This window comes from Mycteria americana, chromosome 2 (assembly GCF_035582795.1).
Source record: "Mycteria americana isolate JAX WOST 10 ecotype Jacksonville Zoo and Gardens chromosome 2, USCA_MyAme_1.0, whole genome shotgun sequence".
NCBI lineage: Eukaryota > Metazoa > Chordata > Aves > Ciconiiformes > Ciconiidae > Mycteria > Mycteria americana.
Genome location: NC_134366.1, coordinates 31,005,553 through 31,019,995, shown reverse-complemented (window position 1 = coordinate 31,019,995; position 14,443 = coordinate 31,005,553). Strand labels below are relative to the sequence as shown.

The following is a 14,443-nucleotide window of genomic DNA, read 5'->3' as shown; positions in this document are numbered from 1 at the left end:
CAAGTGGTTGGTCTGTTCTTATGCATTGCAGGTGCAGTTTGTGGGGAGAAACCTTATATCCACCTACTTAACCTGCTTTGTCATTAAACGAAGTGTGAAGTCCATTAAAGTCCTCCATTATAAATTATCCATCACATCTGTTAATGACTTTGTTCTAGGAGTCCAGATTTTATAGCCAATTACCAATGGGACAGTAAACCTTTCCCTTTTAATAATGAGTTCAGTTCATATTCCTAGTGTTTCAAAGCCATTTGTTAAATTGTGGTTCAGTAATAAATCTTTAATGATAGAATAGCCATGTTCTTGCTCATAGTAGGCAACTGCCCATTTCACAGTCTTGTGAAGTTCAGCTGATAGGAGCTGAAATAAGGGAGAAACTACTGCACTGGGAAAAGGAATAGGCCTTAAAAGACAGGAGTCTCTTTCTAACACCCTACCGCAGTATCCCAAGGTCTCATCTCTCCAACATGCCTCAGATGTTGTGGGGAGAAGGAAGAACTGCACGAAGCATGCAGTGAAAGACTTTAGTCAGGATGAGAAACAGCAGGCAAAACATGAACTGCTGATGTCCAGAGAATGTATCTTCAGCCTTACAGTGTTGGTCTTTGTTGTGGTTGAACTCCAGCTGGCAGCTAAGCACCACCCAGCCGCTCGCTCACTCCCCCACACTGGGATGCGGGAGAGAATCAGAAGAGTAAAAGTCAGAAAACTCGTGGGTTGAGATAAAGACAGTTTAATAGGTAAAGCAAAAGCCGTGCACACAAGCAAAGCCAAACAAGGAATTCATTCACTCCTTCCCATGGGCAGGCAGGTGTTCAGCCATCTCCAGGAAAGCAGGGCTCCATCACGTGTAATGGTTACTTGGGAAGACAAACGCCATCACTCCGAACGTGCCCCTCTTCCTTCTTCTTCCCCAGCTTTATATGCTGAGCATGACGCCATATGGTATGGAATAGCCCTTTGGTCAGTTGGGGTCAGCTGTCCCGGCTGTGCCCCCTCCCAACTTCTTCTGCACCTGGCAGAGCATGGGAAGCCGAAAAGTCCTTGATTTAGTATAAGCACTACTTAGCAACAACGAAAATATCCCTGTGTTATCAACACTGTTTGCAGCACAAATCCAAACCATAGCCCCATACTAGCTACTATAAAGAAAATTAACTCTATCCCTGCCAAAACCAGCACAGTCTTCTATTTCACCATCCCTCCCTCTTTTCCTCAGCTCTTCTTCATAGCTGCTTCACTGCTCTCATTCTTTCCTTCTCTCTGCATCTATTGTATTTCTACCTTGGTAATTTCTTGCTTGTTCTTTAAAACTCAAGGCTCTAGCATGCCATTTGCTGTAATTATATTACACAACCTGTCTGTGTGATATAATTGTGTGATATTCCACCATACGGACACCCACACACCCACACGTTAGAGGACTGTTTCTTTAGTAAGATTTTACACTGTCTAACACAAGGGGCACCCTTTCAAGGGTGATTAGATCAGAGTGGAAACAAGACTGAAAACTGAAAAATGGCTCATTCATGTCCTTTCCATGTCAGAAACTATGTATCTGCATCAGCAGTCCCATTTGCATGTAATATTTCTGGTTTCTATGTTTTCTATGTAATTTTTCTATACAACAATATGCTGTCTTCTCACTTGCTAACATTTTTACAGCTTGGACAAAGTTTATAAATACAAACACACAAAATATAACAAAAACAACCAAAAAAAAAAGAGTATAAACTTTTCAAAGTTCCTGAACATCTGCTTTTCCAGATTTGAGGGGTGATTGCTATGAACTTCTGGAGATTATAATCCTTAATCACCCTAAAAGATATGTTGACATCATACGTACATAAAGGCACCTGAGGTGATGACATGCTTCAGAGAAGCATTTTCTGAAAAGTACCATTAGATGGGTAGTAAATGGAGTGGAACGAGTAATTTGCAACAAGTAATTTTTTTTTTTAATTTCATCTTCTTTCTTGGCTAGAGAAATATCTGCAAGCAATTGGAATTCTGCTTCTGCCTGGGTTCCAAGAGAGTCCAGTGGCACAGCTAAATAGTCTGTTGAGCACAATAGTGAGGCTCCTGAGAGGAAAAGAAGATGCCAAGGGATGAATATGCCAAAAACTTTTAAATGTCAGATATAACAGGACCATTTTCAATTCTACACACTAATTACCTATAGAATGCAAATCAGAGGCCACAGTCTTTTTGTTTCTTCCCTTTGTCCTCTATTTTTATTTGTGGGAACATTCTTCATTACATTTCACTGTCTGGTCAGGAGATACCAGAGTATCTTGAGGATACCAATAGGCTCTTGAGGGCATTGCATTCCATTTGTGCTTCACCAAGATGTTACTTTTGGCAGGAAGTTTACTTCTTTTCTCCTCTTTTTTTTGTTTTGTATGCCTATGCAGTATGTCTTTACAATTCTCTTGATGTTCCGAGCCATTTATTTTCCTCTTCCCTCTCCCTGTCTTTTCTTACCCTTTCCTCTGTTCCCCCTCAGTCTCTTTTTTCTTGTGTCTCCTCTGTTGTTTTGACTTCTGACTCTTTGCCATGAAAAGTAACTTCACTCATTTATTTTCTTTTCCTTCTGTTTGGAGAAGGCTTGGAAGCTGTGAAACTCCTTTCTGGATCCCTTTATTCTCCTCATGTCCTTGACCTATTTTTTATCCAGTGTTCTTATGGTACCAGTGGTTAGGAGTTTTTTATGTTGTCTTGCATCTTGCATAATAGTAAGTGTTTTTCTCTCTGGTCTCCAGAAATGTTCCACATTTCCAGTAGCTCTAAGCCTTCCTACCTTGTAGAGCTTCTTTTTATGCCTTCAGTGATTGACTCCATACTTGTTCTCTTCTTCATGCGTCTTTTCCATTCTTCTTGTTCAGCTGGTTAATTTTCACATGTGGAGTTGGGGTCTTGATGCCAGCTTTTCTGAGGAAATAGGAAGGAGGGAGAGGAGAGCATCATAGGTCAGATATCCTAGAGATGGCATAGGAAAGAGCTATATGGTGAGCAGAAGTTATTCCATGAAGTTTGTAGGATTAAGGACCCAGTATAAGATTGCGGTTCAGTATTGTTTCATTACAAAGTGGGTGGGAAATGTCAGCTGGCCCACTTCATCCTCTCCAAAATGCATTAACATATAAGCAAGCTTGTAGTTTTCCATGTTATAACTCTTACTAAGACACTATACTTGTAATATGATGCTGTTCTGGCTTTATTGCATTCTATGCTAAAGCAGTTTTAGTGGCTGACTTCAATGTAGATATTTCATAGATAGTGTGAAAAAAGGTTGCTGTGGTGGCATGGTTTCATTTGATATTTTATGGAATCACTTGAACTACTGCTCAGTGTAATTAAAATGTTACCTGGGACTTGTGTACAGTATAATGTATTTGATATCGTGTCTGTCTGCAAGATTCTAAAGATCTTGTTAAACTTTTTGGCTAACATTCTCATTATCTCAAAAAAATCTTTATTGTCCTCATTTGGATGAGCTGAAGGGAAATAAAGCAAAACAGATTCTAATTTGTCAATCGTTTTACTTTAGTATGTTCCACACAGGCTCCTTTTGGTAGGCTATGAAGTATTCCCATGCTATAGTTATACAAGTCCCAATATATCGTGATATCCTGGAGAAGATCTTTCTATATGACTGGGGCAGATTGGGAAGATCCCTTTGAGATTAATTAAGACAAATTTAAAATAGCTTAGGGGTTTATGGAAGCCCTTAAAATAAAGTCTTTCTGAAGCAACCTGTACCGGTTAAAGTTACCTACTTAAGGATGTACAATATATTTAAAGCAACTTGAATTTGTTTTTTCCAGACATTAATTACAGAGGCAGAAATTTAACAAATGCTAAATGGTATAATTGTGAATTGTGTTATAGTAGAAAGGTTTCTCCAGAAAAAAAATGCTTAGAAGTTATATTGAAAGTAAAGGCAGCATTTCAGAATCTCAAGAAAATTCATAAAGAGCAGTAAAATCTTCACTTAGTTCTATCAGACAATAAATATCACTAAACACTTATTTTATTGCTTGGAGGGAATTGTTTGAATTGTTTCTTTTAACTTTTTTGTTATTGTCCATTTTCATTCAGTAGTTTCTTGATTGTATGAGTATATGGTTTTGTATAGCACCTAAGAGGGCTTGTTAAAAGCTCATTTCTGGTGATGATACGGAGTTTGATATTTATGCCATCCAAGTTCAATGTAGGATGGGGCTCTGAGACAGGGTGCATCTGATTTCTAAGACTCACTCAGAGATGTCAGGTAAGGTGAAATGTAACCAATTTTGCATTTACTACTGCACAGCAATCTATGTCACCACCTCTGATATGCAGTGATATGATCTTCAAAAATATATTTTGTCTAACAGTGTACCTTTCATACAATATCACTGACCTGATCAATGAAATGGCTAGAGATATTTAATAAACATGCTTGTAATTCAAGCTAATAACATTCTAGCCATTTTAAGAAAGATACATTTGGTGAACCGTAGTTCCGCAGTGCTCAAATTCAGAATGTGCTCTGTATATTTAACTGTTTGGGTTTTTTTAAATTAACTATTAACACTTCCAATGAGAGGAAAGCTATATAGGATAAAATAATCACCTGAATTTGACCATAAAATATTCTGAATGTTACTGTATGGTTAAAAAAACCCAACCAAAACCTTCTTTATATCTAAAACAAATTAATGGAAGCAACTAGAAATAGGTATATAGAATTGAAATCTTTTAAGTGTTTTGATTCTTTACACAACTTGTGATTGTTTGGTATTGGTTGCTTCTAGAAGAGACAGAACAGCTTTACTTAGAAGTATAGGTTAAAAACATAAAGCTGCTAACATCAGGTTTGATGAAAATGACAGTGATTGCCTTCAAACCAAAAAAAAATTCAAGATATGTGAGAAACACTTGAAACCATGCCTAGCAAACTGTGCCAATCATTTGAGAATGATCTTACCCAAGTATGTGTTAATTGTGCAACTGTGTTCATCAAATATTTTAATTCACTTTTAAATGCACTGAGGTTTCTCTAATCATTAAAGTGAACATTTGCCAACAGTAAATATGTTGCAGATCTGACACAGGAAAGGGGAGAGGAGAGTTCAGATAGGTTTAGGATATAGTTGTAATAAAAATGCAGTAAAGGCCAGCTTTTTATTTGACGTTTTATAGCTTCTGCTGTAAATATTGGCATAAATGACACGTATTGTAGAGCTATGGCATATGTTGCTTTTGAAAGAAAGACATTTTCACTTATTCAGTGAATTGAGGCCTCATGTTACTCCCTGCAGACCATGTCATACCTCTTTCCAACCTCTCAGGACCGATGACTTATCCAAACCAAACATCTGCTTTTCCATTCAGTGCAATTATTCAGTGTGCTACTGGGGGCAGATGGTTGTTAATCGGCAGATCATTAATGTGGCAGGCCACTCTCTCTTTCTAGCCTTAGAAAGGTCACAAGGTGTTAAGTTCCCTCGCTCCAGGCTGGTAAGATGCATATCTTCTGATTCAGTTGGATTTTTGATGTATAACTGCAATTGAATTACTTGATACAATTATGGAGGAGCTTTTAATGAAACCTTTTTTCCTTAAACCCCCCCCCCATCGTTTATACGTGTAAGAATGATGCAACCAAGGGATGGGTTAGTGTCAATTACACTGTAGCTGTCAGAAAGTTTGAATGCTGAAATCTGGTGAGTGTGAATCCTAATCAGATAGTAGTGAGGATGCTCAGCTGCTACTCTAACACAGTCTCCAGCTATATGTGTCAATTTTCTGCAGAATTTAATTTAGCCCTAATGATGAAGAAATCTGTCTATTCACACAGTCCTGTCAAGTCAAACTTTGGACAATCTAAATGAAGTAGACGAGGGCTTCAGGGAGAAGTGGCAGAATGACATGCTGAAGAGATTTCACTTTCTTTTCCGTTCACGCAGGTTATATTGAGGAAGCCTGTATTATTCCATGTCCCTCAGACTGTAAGCTCAGCGAGTGGTCCAACTGGTCTCGCTGTAGTAAATCTTGTGGGAGTGGGGTAAAGGTTCGTTCTAAATGGCTCCGTGAAAAACCCTACAATGGTGGAAGACCCTGTCCAAAGCTAGATCACGTCAATCAGGTAATTTGATTTATATTTACATTTTTGATATAGTTTTTTCCATACCTCAGATAACCCTTTTAGCTGTATTGTTTGTGGTGTAGAAAAACTAAAGGGCGGATGCAGGCAGAATGAGGAGTATGTGTTGGCTTAGATTTCCTCAATTAGTATAGGATCTGCCTTCATTAATTCCTCATCTGGAAGAATTTAGCACATTATCTGAACTGCAGATTGGAGACAATAAAACATTCTTACATGCAGATTGTGAAGTCCACGTTTCTGAAGATCCTCTCGTACAATGGGTAAAATGTATCATTACAGATTCTTGAACTGGTAAGATTCTTAGTGTCATTCCCAGACCATTTCCCTGATCAGAAGGGAAGTTAAAACTTCTCAAACACTCACACAGTATCATCCCAGTGTCCCTTAGTGGCTTTTAGTCAAGCTGGAGCTTCACCTTCTGAATATACTTGCCCTGGCACTGCAGTTCCAGTCAGGAATGCACTTCTAAGTCAATCTCCTAGTTGTCCCACTAACCACACTTGATTATCCGATACAGGGCAGTCTGGGTGCACAGTCTGGATCCTCTTCAAGTGAAACTAAGTTGGAAAATGTCATCCAAGAGCAGACCGGGAGTGCTTCGACCACTAATGAGCATTTAGTCTTTGGGACCAAGTTTAGCACTAGTCCAATTCAAACCCCAGAAGCTTGTTTGCTCCTGTTTGCTTGGGGAGTTTTAGAAAGAAAAACCTTCCTTGTCAATTAACTTATGCTCTTCAGAGTTGATTTATATTCATATTACTGTTGAATTTAATTTAGTCTGCAGAGGCATGTTAAACAGCCACACAGTCTTCTCTGTAAATATTCAAACATTGAAAAAAAATGTGCTGTCAATTTACATTTGAATAAAAATTCATGTACTTAATATTATCCTATTGACATTTTGCTAGCACAGAGTGAAACGGCTTGTTGATCTAATTTTCTACTTTAGGGAATGTAATTAGTTCTAATTTAGAAAATAATAAGTGTTAAACTGCAGCTAATAAACTAAGTTTGTGATCTACTTTAACAAAATACAAACTAGAATGAGGGTTGCTGGATTTGGGTCAGCATGTAAATGTGCTTTAAATTAGGAGAAATGTGTTTCAATAGGAGCAAATTATAGTCTATACAGAAGTCTTTTTCCGTCTTTAATATTCATGTAGTACATAATAGGCTCGTATTTTTCTGCATCAAAGGTGATTTTGCAAGAGGTTTGTTAGCCACTTGTATGCAACACTATTGCCCTCTACCGGTACTTTGACTCGAATTTGATTTGTTGCAACGTTACATGGTACTTGCCAAATAATAATAGATGATTCAAAATGTAATTATTGTAAAAATAAAATTGAAATATAATACTTTCATGAGAAGGGAGCTCTACAGATAAGATAGGAATGTCGAAGAATATAGAGGCTGTACCTTTCAATTTTAAGTACATTCACTGTTAATTCAGACATATGCAGGGAATACACCTGCATTCTAATTTTGAGTTAATTATTTAATCTAAATGTGATCCATCATTCATTCAGCTAGAAAGCTACTGACTCTTCAGAATATTTATTTCAATTACTAAATGTAATTTGTTTTATTTATATATTTATTACTTATATATGTAACATGCTTATTTGCATACATACAAAGTATAACGGTTAGACTGGGTCTTTGGTGCCTACAAGTGTGTGGAAGATGATGTACAGAGGGACTATGCTGTAAACTGAGATCTAGGAATTATGAACTCTGAGGAAAGACTGTAAGAGTTGTCTAGCCCATGGAAGAGAAGATGGGAGGGAGGATGCTGGCAGTCTCTAGCGTGTACATAAAAGGCTGTTGCAAAGAAGGAGGAAATAATCCATTTTCCATGGCCATCATGATTAGGATAAAAAGCAGTAGGCTTAGACTGCTGCAAGCAGATTTGGGTTAAGCCTTGGGAAAACTTTCTAATGGTAAGGCTAGTGAAACATTGAAATGAAGTGCTTAAGACATTTGTCAAGTTTTAAGAGCAAGTTGCTCAGAGTCTCTCAGGGCTGACATGTATGACTGTATTTTGGAGGGAGACTGAACGTAGTGAATGCTGGATGTCTCACTGAGCGTCTTTCCTCCTGGGCCATGCATGCCAGGGTGACTCCCAAACCACACTCCAATTGAGTGAAGCTTGCTCAGTACCCACTTCACTAGGCTAAAAGTCATCATAATTACAATAATAATAGAGTCAGGTTTGTTATAAAATCATGTCAATGGCCTTCAGAGGATTTCAAATGAAGAGACTAATCTGAGACTGTTAGAGAAAATACGGACATCCCTCCCTTCATTGGCTCCAGGCGTTATTTGCCCCCTTATCCAGCAGGTGGGTATGCAATCCTTACACCACCCAACTGCCATGGCCTGCAGTCATAGTTATAGAAATGCCAGTAGGGTCAGGAGAACACCACTTAAACACATTGAATGCAATACAGAGTTCTGCTTTGGCTTTCTGGCAAGATACCCAATTTTTATGTTACTGGAAAGGCTGTTGAATATGTGGGATTTATGTATTTCTCCTTTTGCCAATCGGGGTGAGACATATAGAGACATTTCCTTAAATTAAGGCTTCGCTATTTTCATTTTGGAAATCCTGGACCAGAATAAATAAAGTGCCACTTCCCATGTGACTACAAATTGTGCACTGAGTCCAGTACCTTCCTTAACATGCATTTACACCACCCATCTTTACGCCTGAGTTAGTGCTTATGTAGTTCAAAGAAGGCCCAAATATGCTGACTATGTCTCCTTGTGCATGGGCTGATCAGCTGCATAGTGATATATCAGATTCTCTATGCATTCATTGTTCAAGGCATTATTTTTTTTGTGACTGGTGGTAATTTGTTGTAGGTTTACTGATAAACTATCAACCCATCAGCCCTCTTTTTCTACCCAAGTAGTGTTGCTGAAAAGAAATCAAGGACTTGTTTAAGACAATGTCTTAGATTGTCTAGAAATATTAGTTATTCTGACTTGATACCCAGAATGATACGTGAAGTTAGCTGGTATAAGATAATTTTGAGGCAAAGGGCTTTAAGTAATCTCTGCATAATTAAGATACTCAATGAAGGACTTGGGAAGTTTGGAAGGATGAGAACTGCCAGTTTATTTTATTCCCCTGAATCTATTGTACTTAATGCTGTCAGAACAATTTCAATTAGTAGAGAAGTCCAGTATCCTCTTCAAAACCATTGAGGATTTTCTCTTGTCTTAGGGAAACTGGATTCCCTACTGTGTGAAGAGTTGATGCTCATTATAGGCAAAAAGGGAAAACTTTTATCATGTGTTAGGGACTGAGAAAGAGACTAGCTTAGTTTCAGTCTCTTCCCATTAGTTGTGATTTATAAACTTTTATTTCTTTCCAAGGGCAAACTTCTTGCAAGAATGCCTCATGACAGCAGGGGAGATCCAAGAGGAAAAATTGGATGCCTTTTGCTTGGCAGAAGTCATAGAATATTGTTTGTAAATAAAAGCTAAATGAATGCCATTTAAATACCTATGCTTCGCTCTAATCATTCTTTCTTTCTTTTCATCTTTGGTTTTTCTTTTGGGTTCATGAAAATACGTTCTTCAGGCTCAGGTAAGAGTTTCTAAAATAGAGAGATAACGTTCACACGTGCTTCCTGATTGTGCTCCAATGTTCACATTGTCTGTCTGTTTTTTTGTAACATGTGTTTGAGAAAATATATGGAACATTGTATAAATTACTATATGAGATACTATTTCAAATCTGTATTCAAATCTAAACATAATACTAATGCTGGTACGTGAATATATTAGAGTGATATTAAGTATCCACAACGAAAAAGAAAGTGAACCAGTATATATTGGTATAATTTATCTTGAGCTCACCTCTTTTTAGAAACACAAAAGCCCCACAACTAATAATGGTGGGATGGAATAGTTGAGGAGAGATGTGAAGGATAGAAGTGAAGTTTTAGCAGAGTTTTAGCAGCATTTTTCTAAAAGGTATACTTATGAGCTAGCCTAGTTACAGATTTTATGTTAGTTGTGTTGATGTTATTGGTGGAAATGACACAGCATGGGCTTAGTGGCAGAGACAACCAGGGAATCTGTCATTAGATGTCTTAGCTTCTAACTTTTTGTTATTTCTATAGTTTTCTATTAAGTATTTTATCTGTATTATTACTACAGCCCTCTAAATCAGCAAGTTTACACTTGTTATTCTTACCAAAAAGAGCATTAACCTTTTTTCGCATGATCACTGTTGCATGTTTATCTTACTTGTGTGCAACAAAACTGACGCTCGATGTGGATTCCAGGTGTATGAGGTAGTCCCCTGCCACAGCGACTGCAGCCAGTACGTATGGGTTACCGAGCCCTGGAGCGTCTGCAAGGTGACCAATGTCGACTTAAAAGAGAACTGTGGAGAAGGCGTTCAAACGAGGAAAGTCAGGTAAAACAGTATTGCTCTTCCTTCACTTTAGAGAACCTTCACTTTCAGTCATGGCTGTACTTAATTTGATGTAATTCTGTGTAATGTATAGTGTTAAGTCCAGCCATAGTATACTGGACCAGAACCCTGGCTGATGTAAATCAGAATAGCTTCAATGAGTGCAATATGGCTCTGTCTACTGGTTATGGATGTAGAGCTTGATTCCTAGTTTATAAACTCATGTATATTGTACTAATACTACTACAAACACTGCAACGTATTACTTTTAGTGCTTTTCTGAAAGGTGAAATGGTCCTCTTTCTATATGAAACTATGATTTAAAAAACCCTTTTAAGTACATATGCACTTGGGAATAATAGTTACACTTATTACAGGAAAAAGTGGCAAAAGTGAATGAAGCAAAATAGAAAAATCCAGAAATCTTCTGTTGCTTATTGAACCTGACCTAGGCACCTTGTATGCTTGCTCATCATCCTACAGCTCTAATCGAAGGTTAACGAAAATTAGTCTCACATGGTGTGGTACAACAGCAAGTAAAGCGGTACATGGACTTTGGGTTGGTTGGGGTTTGTTTTGTTTTGTTTTGTTTTTTATTGGTTAACTGCAAAATGACACACAATTTGAGATTATAAATCTGAATAATAAAGCATAATATGAATTCAGTTTGAAGGTCCAAAATGAGAGCTGTGTACAATGAACTGCTAAATGTTCTCTTTTCCCTGCCACAAGTGCTTAGAAACTGACACATTTACACAATTTTGTTCACAATAGCACTGTTTCCTCAGTGTAACCATTTCCTTCAAGAAGGTCAAAGTCTTCATCTTTGCTTGACCAAAGTTAGAAAAACTATGCATAACTGTTCTCACACAGTAGCACCTAACAAATTCCCATAAGAATACTCTTAAAAAACCTCCAATATGAAAAATAAAAATTAAGCAGTGTTTATATTGAAAAATAGACTTTACCATCAAAGCTAAAGACAGGAAGTGTTTTCAGCCTTTTGGGACTAAAAACATCTAACTTTTCATTTATTATCACATAAAGCCATTAAAGTACTAATTCCACAAAGCTAATATATGCTCATGCCGTATCTCTTGTGTTTACCTTAGAACAGAGAGTGTTTCAAAAATTAGTTTAGTCTGCTAGTGTAAGATATTTGCAAAAAAATTAATGTGGTCAAATGGAAGAAACTCCAAATCTTTATCTGTGTGTGAAAGGCTTCCTATTGATATGAGCTTTTCTCTTGCAACTCTGGAAAACAGACGCAAGACTCTTAATTTGAATGATCCTAGTCATGTTCTAGTTGGTCTTCTGCTGACAGGTGAAAGGGATATGTTAACAGTAGATGCCACAGCATTGGAAATACTGTGGAATTAAGACTGTCATCTTCAGCTCCACAAACCTAAGCATATTCATTTCTCATCTTAACTGGGCCTTCAGCTGCTAATTTAATATAATGGTAATTAAAGAGCATCTATGTAAATTAGGGATTAATACTAAGAATATAAAATTTTAAAAGTTTTAATATTTCTCAATTTAAAATTATCATTTGAATCATGCACGAAATATGTCTAAACTGTAGATGATTCACATTATTCTGGCTTAGAGGTAAGCAAATGTCAAGTAAATCAGCTGACCAGAAGCTTTCAGCAAACAACTGATAGGGACTGTCTAAATTCTGTGCATTTCTTTATATGGCTGTCATCTGTAAAAAGGAGGATTATTTTTGGCTCTTCAGCTTTTCTTGGATATTCATAAATCAATACTTAGTTCTGTTACTTCGATTACTTCGTGATTGTTATGTGCTGATGAAATGTTAAAATGCTTCAGAATACTGTGGAACAGAGTTCCTGTACAAAATCCACGGCAAATGCAGTTTATGTGCAGTTCTTTTTTCCAGGTGCATGCTAAACACTGTGGATGGTCCTTCTGACACTGTAGAGGACTATCTGTGTGATCCTGAAGAGATGCCACTTGGTGCTAGAAAATGCACGTTACCATGTCCTGAGGACTGTGTTATGTCTGAATGGGGATCATGGTCTCGATGTTCTTTGGTAAGAAGTATACCAAAGTGTAACATTTATAGTTTTAGGAGGATACTTTAAAAATGTATACATGACGTACTGTGCAAACATGCTGAATTGAGCAGCGATTACACGTGTAAATATCTGTATTTACTGTCATCTTTAGGTTCATTGACAGTTGGTTGCAAATAAAGTGTGCCAGTATTTTCCATTCAGTGAAATTGTTCCAAAACACAAAATATAATGTCCCCAGTGGTCATTCTTCAGTGTGGGGTGGGTTCTGTGTGGTGGAATAGCTTTGGCAGTGTCATTATGAGTCTGTCTTTGAGCCTAGCTGTGAGCCACTCCATAGCAATGCAGTCACTGTACTAAAAATGTCACTGTCCTGTAACGAGCAAAGTCTGTAGGTCAAGACTGAGCATAGAAAGATAATTTTGGGTCTCCTCTCCCCTTCCTGCCAGCAATTTCAAAAAGAAATATCAAAAAATACCAAATGAAACATTAAAAAGTGTTTCAGGACCTCTGAGTATTCGGGCTCTGGTGCACTACGTTACAGCATTTGGAAAGTGAGCATCTCAATATCAAGTTTATGAATGAAATAGTTTCAAAGCACTAGTACTGAAATATGAACTAGTTAGGAAAGTACCAAGGTGTTCCCAAGTCAGAGGATATTTCATCTTGTGTGGTACCAAGGTGAAAGAGCAGACTAAATTCTCTCTGAAATAACAAGGAAATGGTTTCTCTTACACAACAGCATGAGCCCGTTATTTTACATTGGTGTTTTGTGAAGGGATTACTTGAAAGGTTGTTATAATGTTGCATGAAAAGGTATTGGGGTGCCAAAATATCAAAGCTGTTTCCAATCCCCCTTTCAAGCCATGCAATGGAAGTAGTGTCCGTGAAAGGTCAGGTGAATCCCTGAGACAACCAGATGATGGAAAGTCTTGTCCTGCTGCCACCGAGACAGAAGTCTGCACTTTGAACAAAAACTGCTACCACTACGATTACAACGTGACAGGTATTTGTGGTGTTATGCTCTAGTGACAGCCTGGGACTATGGCTTACTTCCATCCACCTTACAGGACAGATTTTTCAGCTTTCTGTTCTTATCTGGAGGGAGCTGTGGAGCTTGTACTGAAAACTGATTCAGGCCATTTGATCCAGATAAAATATTACTGGAGGCTTTGCAACTTGGGTGAAATGTGCATGCTGTAACTCCAAGAAATGTATTTCTCCTATCATTTTGTGATTTGCTCAAAATCCATGTAGATGAAACCAAATATGAACTTTTCAGGAAGGCATCATGGCACTAACTATTTGCAGCAAAAGTCGCTGTTTCCAAAAATGTGTGGCAGCTGGGCTCTGTGAGCCTTTGCATGTGTAAAAGTTGCTTGTGGATTATTTTAGTCCATCAGAATTAGAATTAGGTGGAGATTGGATCATTATGAGTTTTACCTAAAATGTCTGCTACGCTAATGAATTCCTTATTTCCAGACTGGAGCACATGTCAGCTCAGTGAGAAGGCTGTCTGTGGTAATGGTATCAAAACACGGATGCTCGATTGTGTTCGCAGTGATGGCAAATCGGTTGACCTGAAGTACTGTGAAGAGGTGAGTGGGTACCTGTGAATAAGCTTGCTTCTAATGGTGCTAATTAATGCTGAGCCAACTGAGCTATACAGCATGTAACACATCTCCGCCAGATGTTTTGCAACACTATTCATGGATTGTTAAGTACCTCTGAAATGAACTGTACCATCAACAGTGATTTTTATACAATTTCCTTTGGTTACTTTTAAGTGCCGCCATGAACATATGCTAATTATTATGT

At 37.7% G+C, this 14,443-nt stretch overlaps 1 protein-coding gene across 1 annotated transcript in view; it reads left to right on the top strand.

Moving 5' to 3' along the window:
• The window catches only part of THSD7A (thrombospondin type 1 domain containing 7A), a 216,368-nt gene that overhangs the window by 179,522 nt on the left and 22,403 nt on the right, over nt 1–14,443 (top strand). The window contains exons 15-20 of the mRNA XM_075492899.1: nt 5,955–6,133; nt 9,747–9,752; nt 10,456–10,589; nt 12,490–12,643; nt 13,490–13,631; nt 14,108–14,223. Of these exons, the coding sequence (XP_075349014.1) occupies nt 5,955–6,133; nt 9,747–9,752; nt 10,456–10,589; nt 12,490–12,643; nt 13,490–13,631; nt 14,108–14,223 (731 nt within the window). The remainder of the gene's footprint in view (nt 1–5,954; nt 6,134–9,746; nt 9,753–10,455; nt 10,590–12,489; nt 12,644–13,489; nt 13,632–14,107; nt 14,224–14,443) is intronic.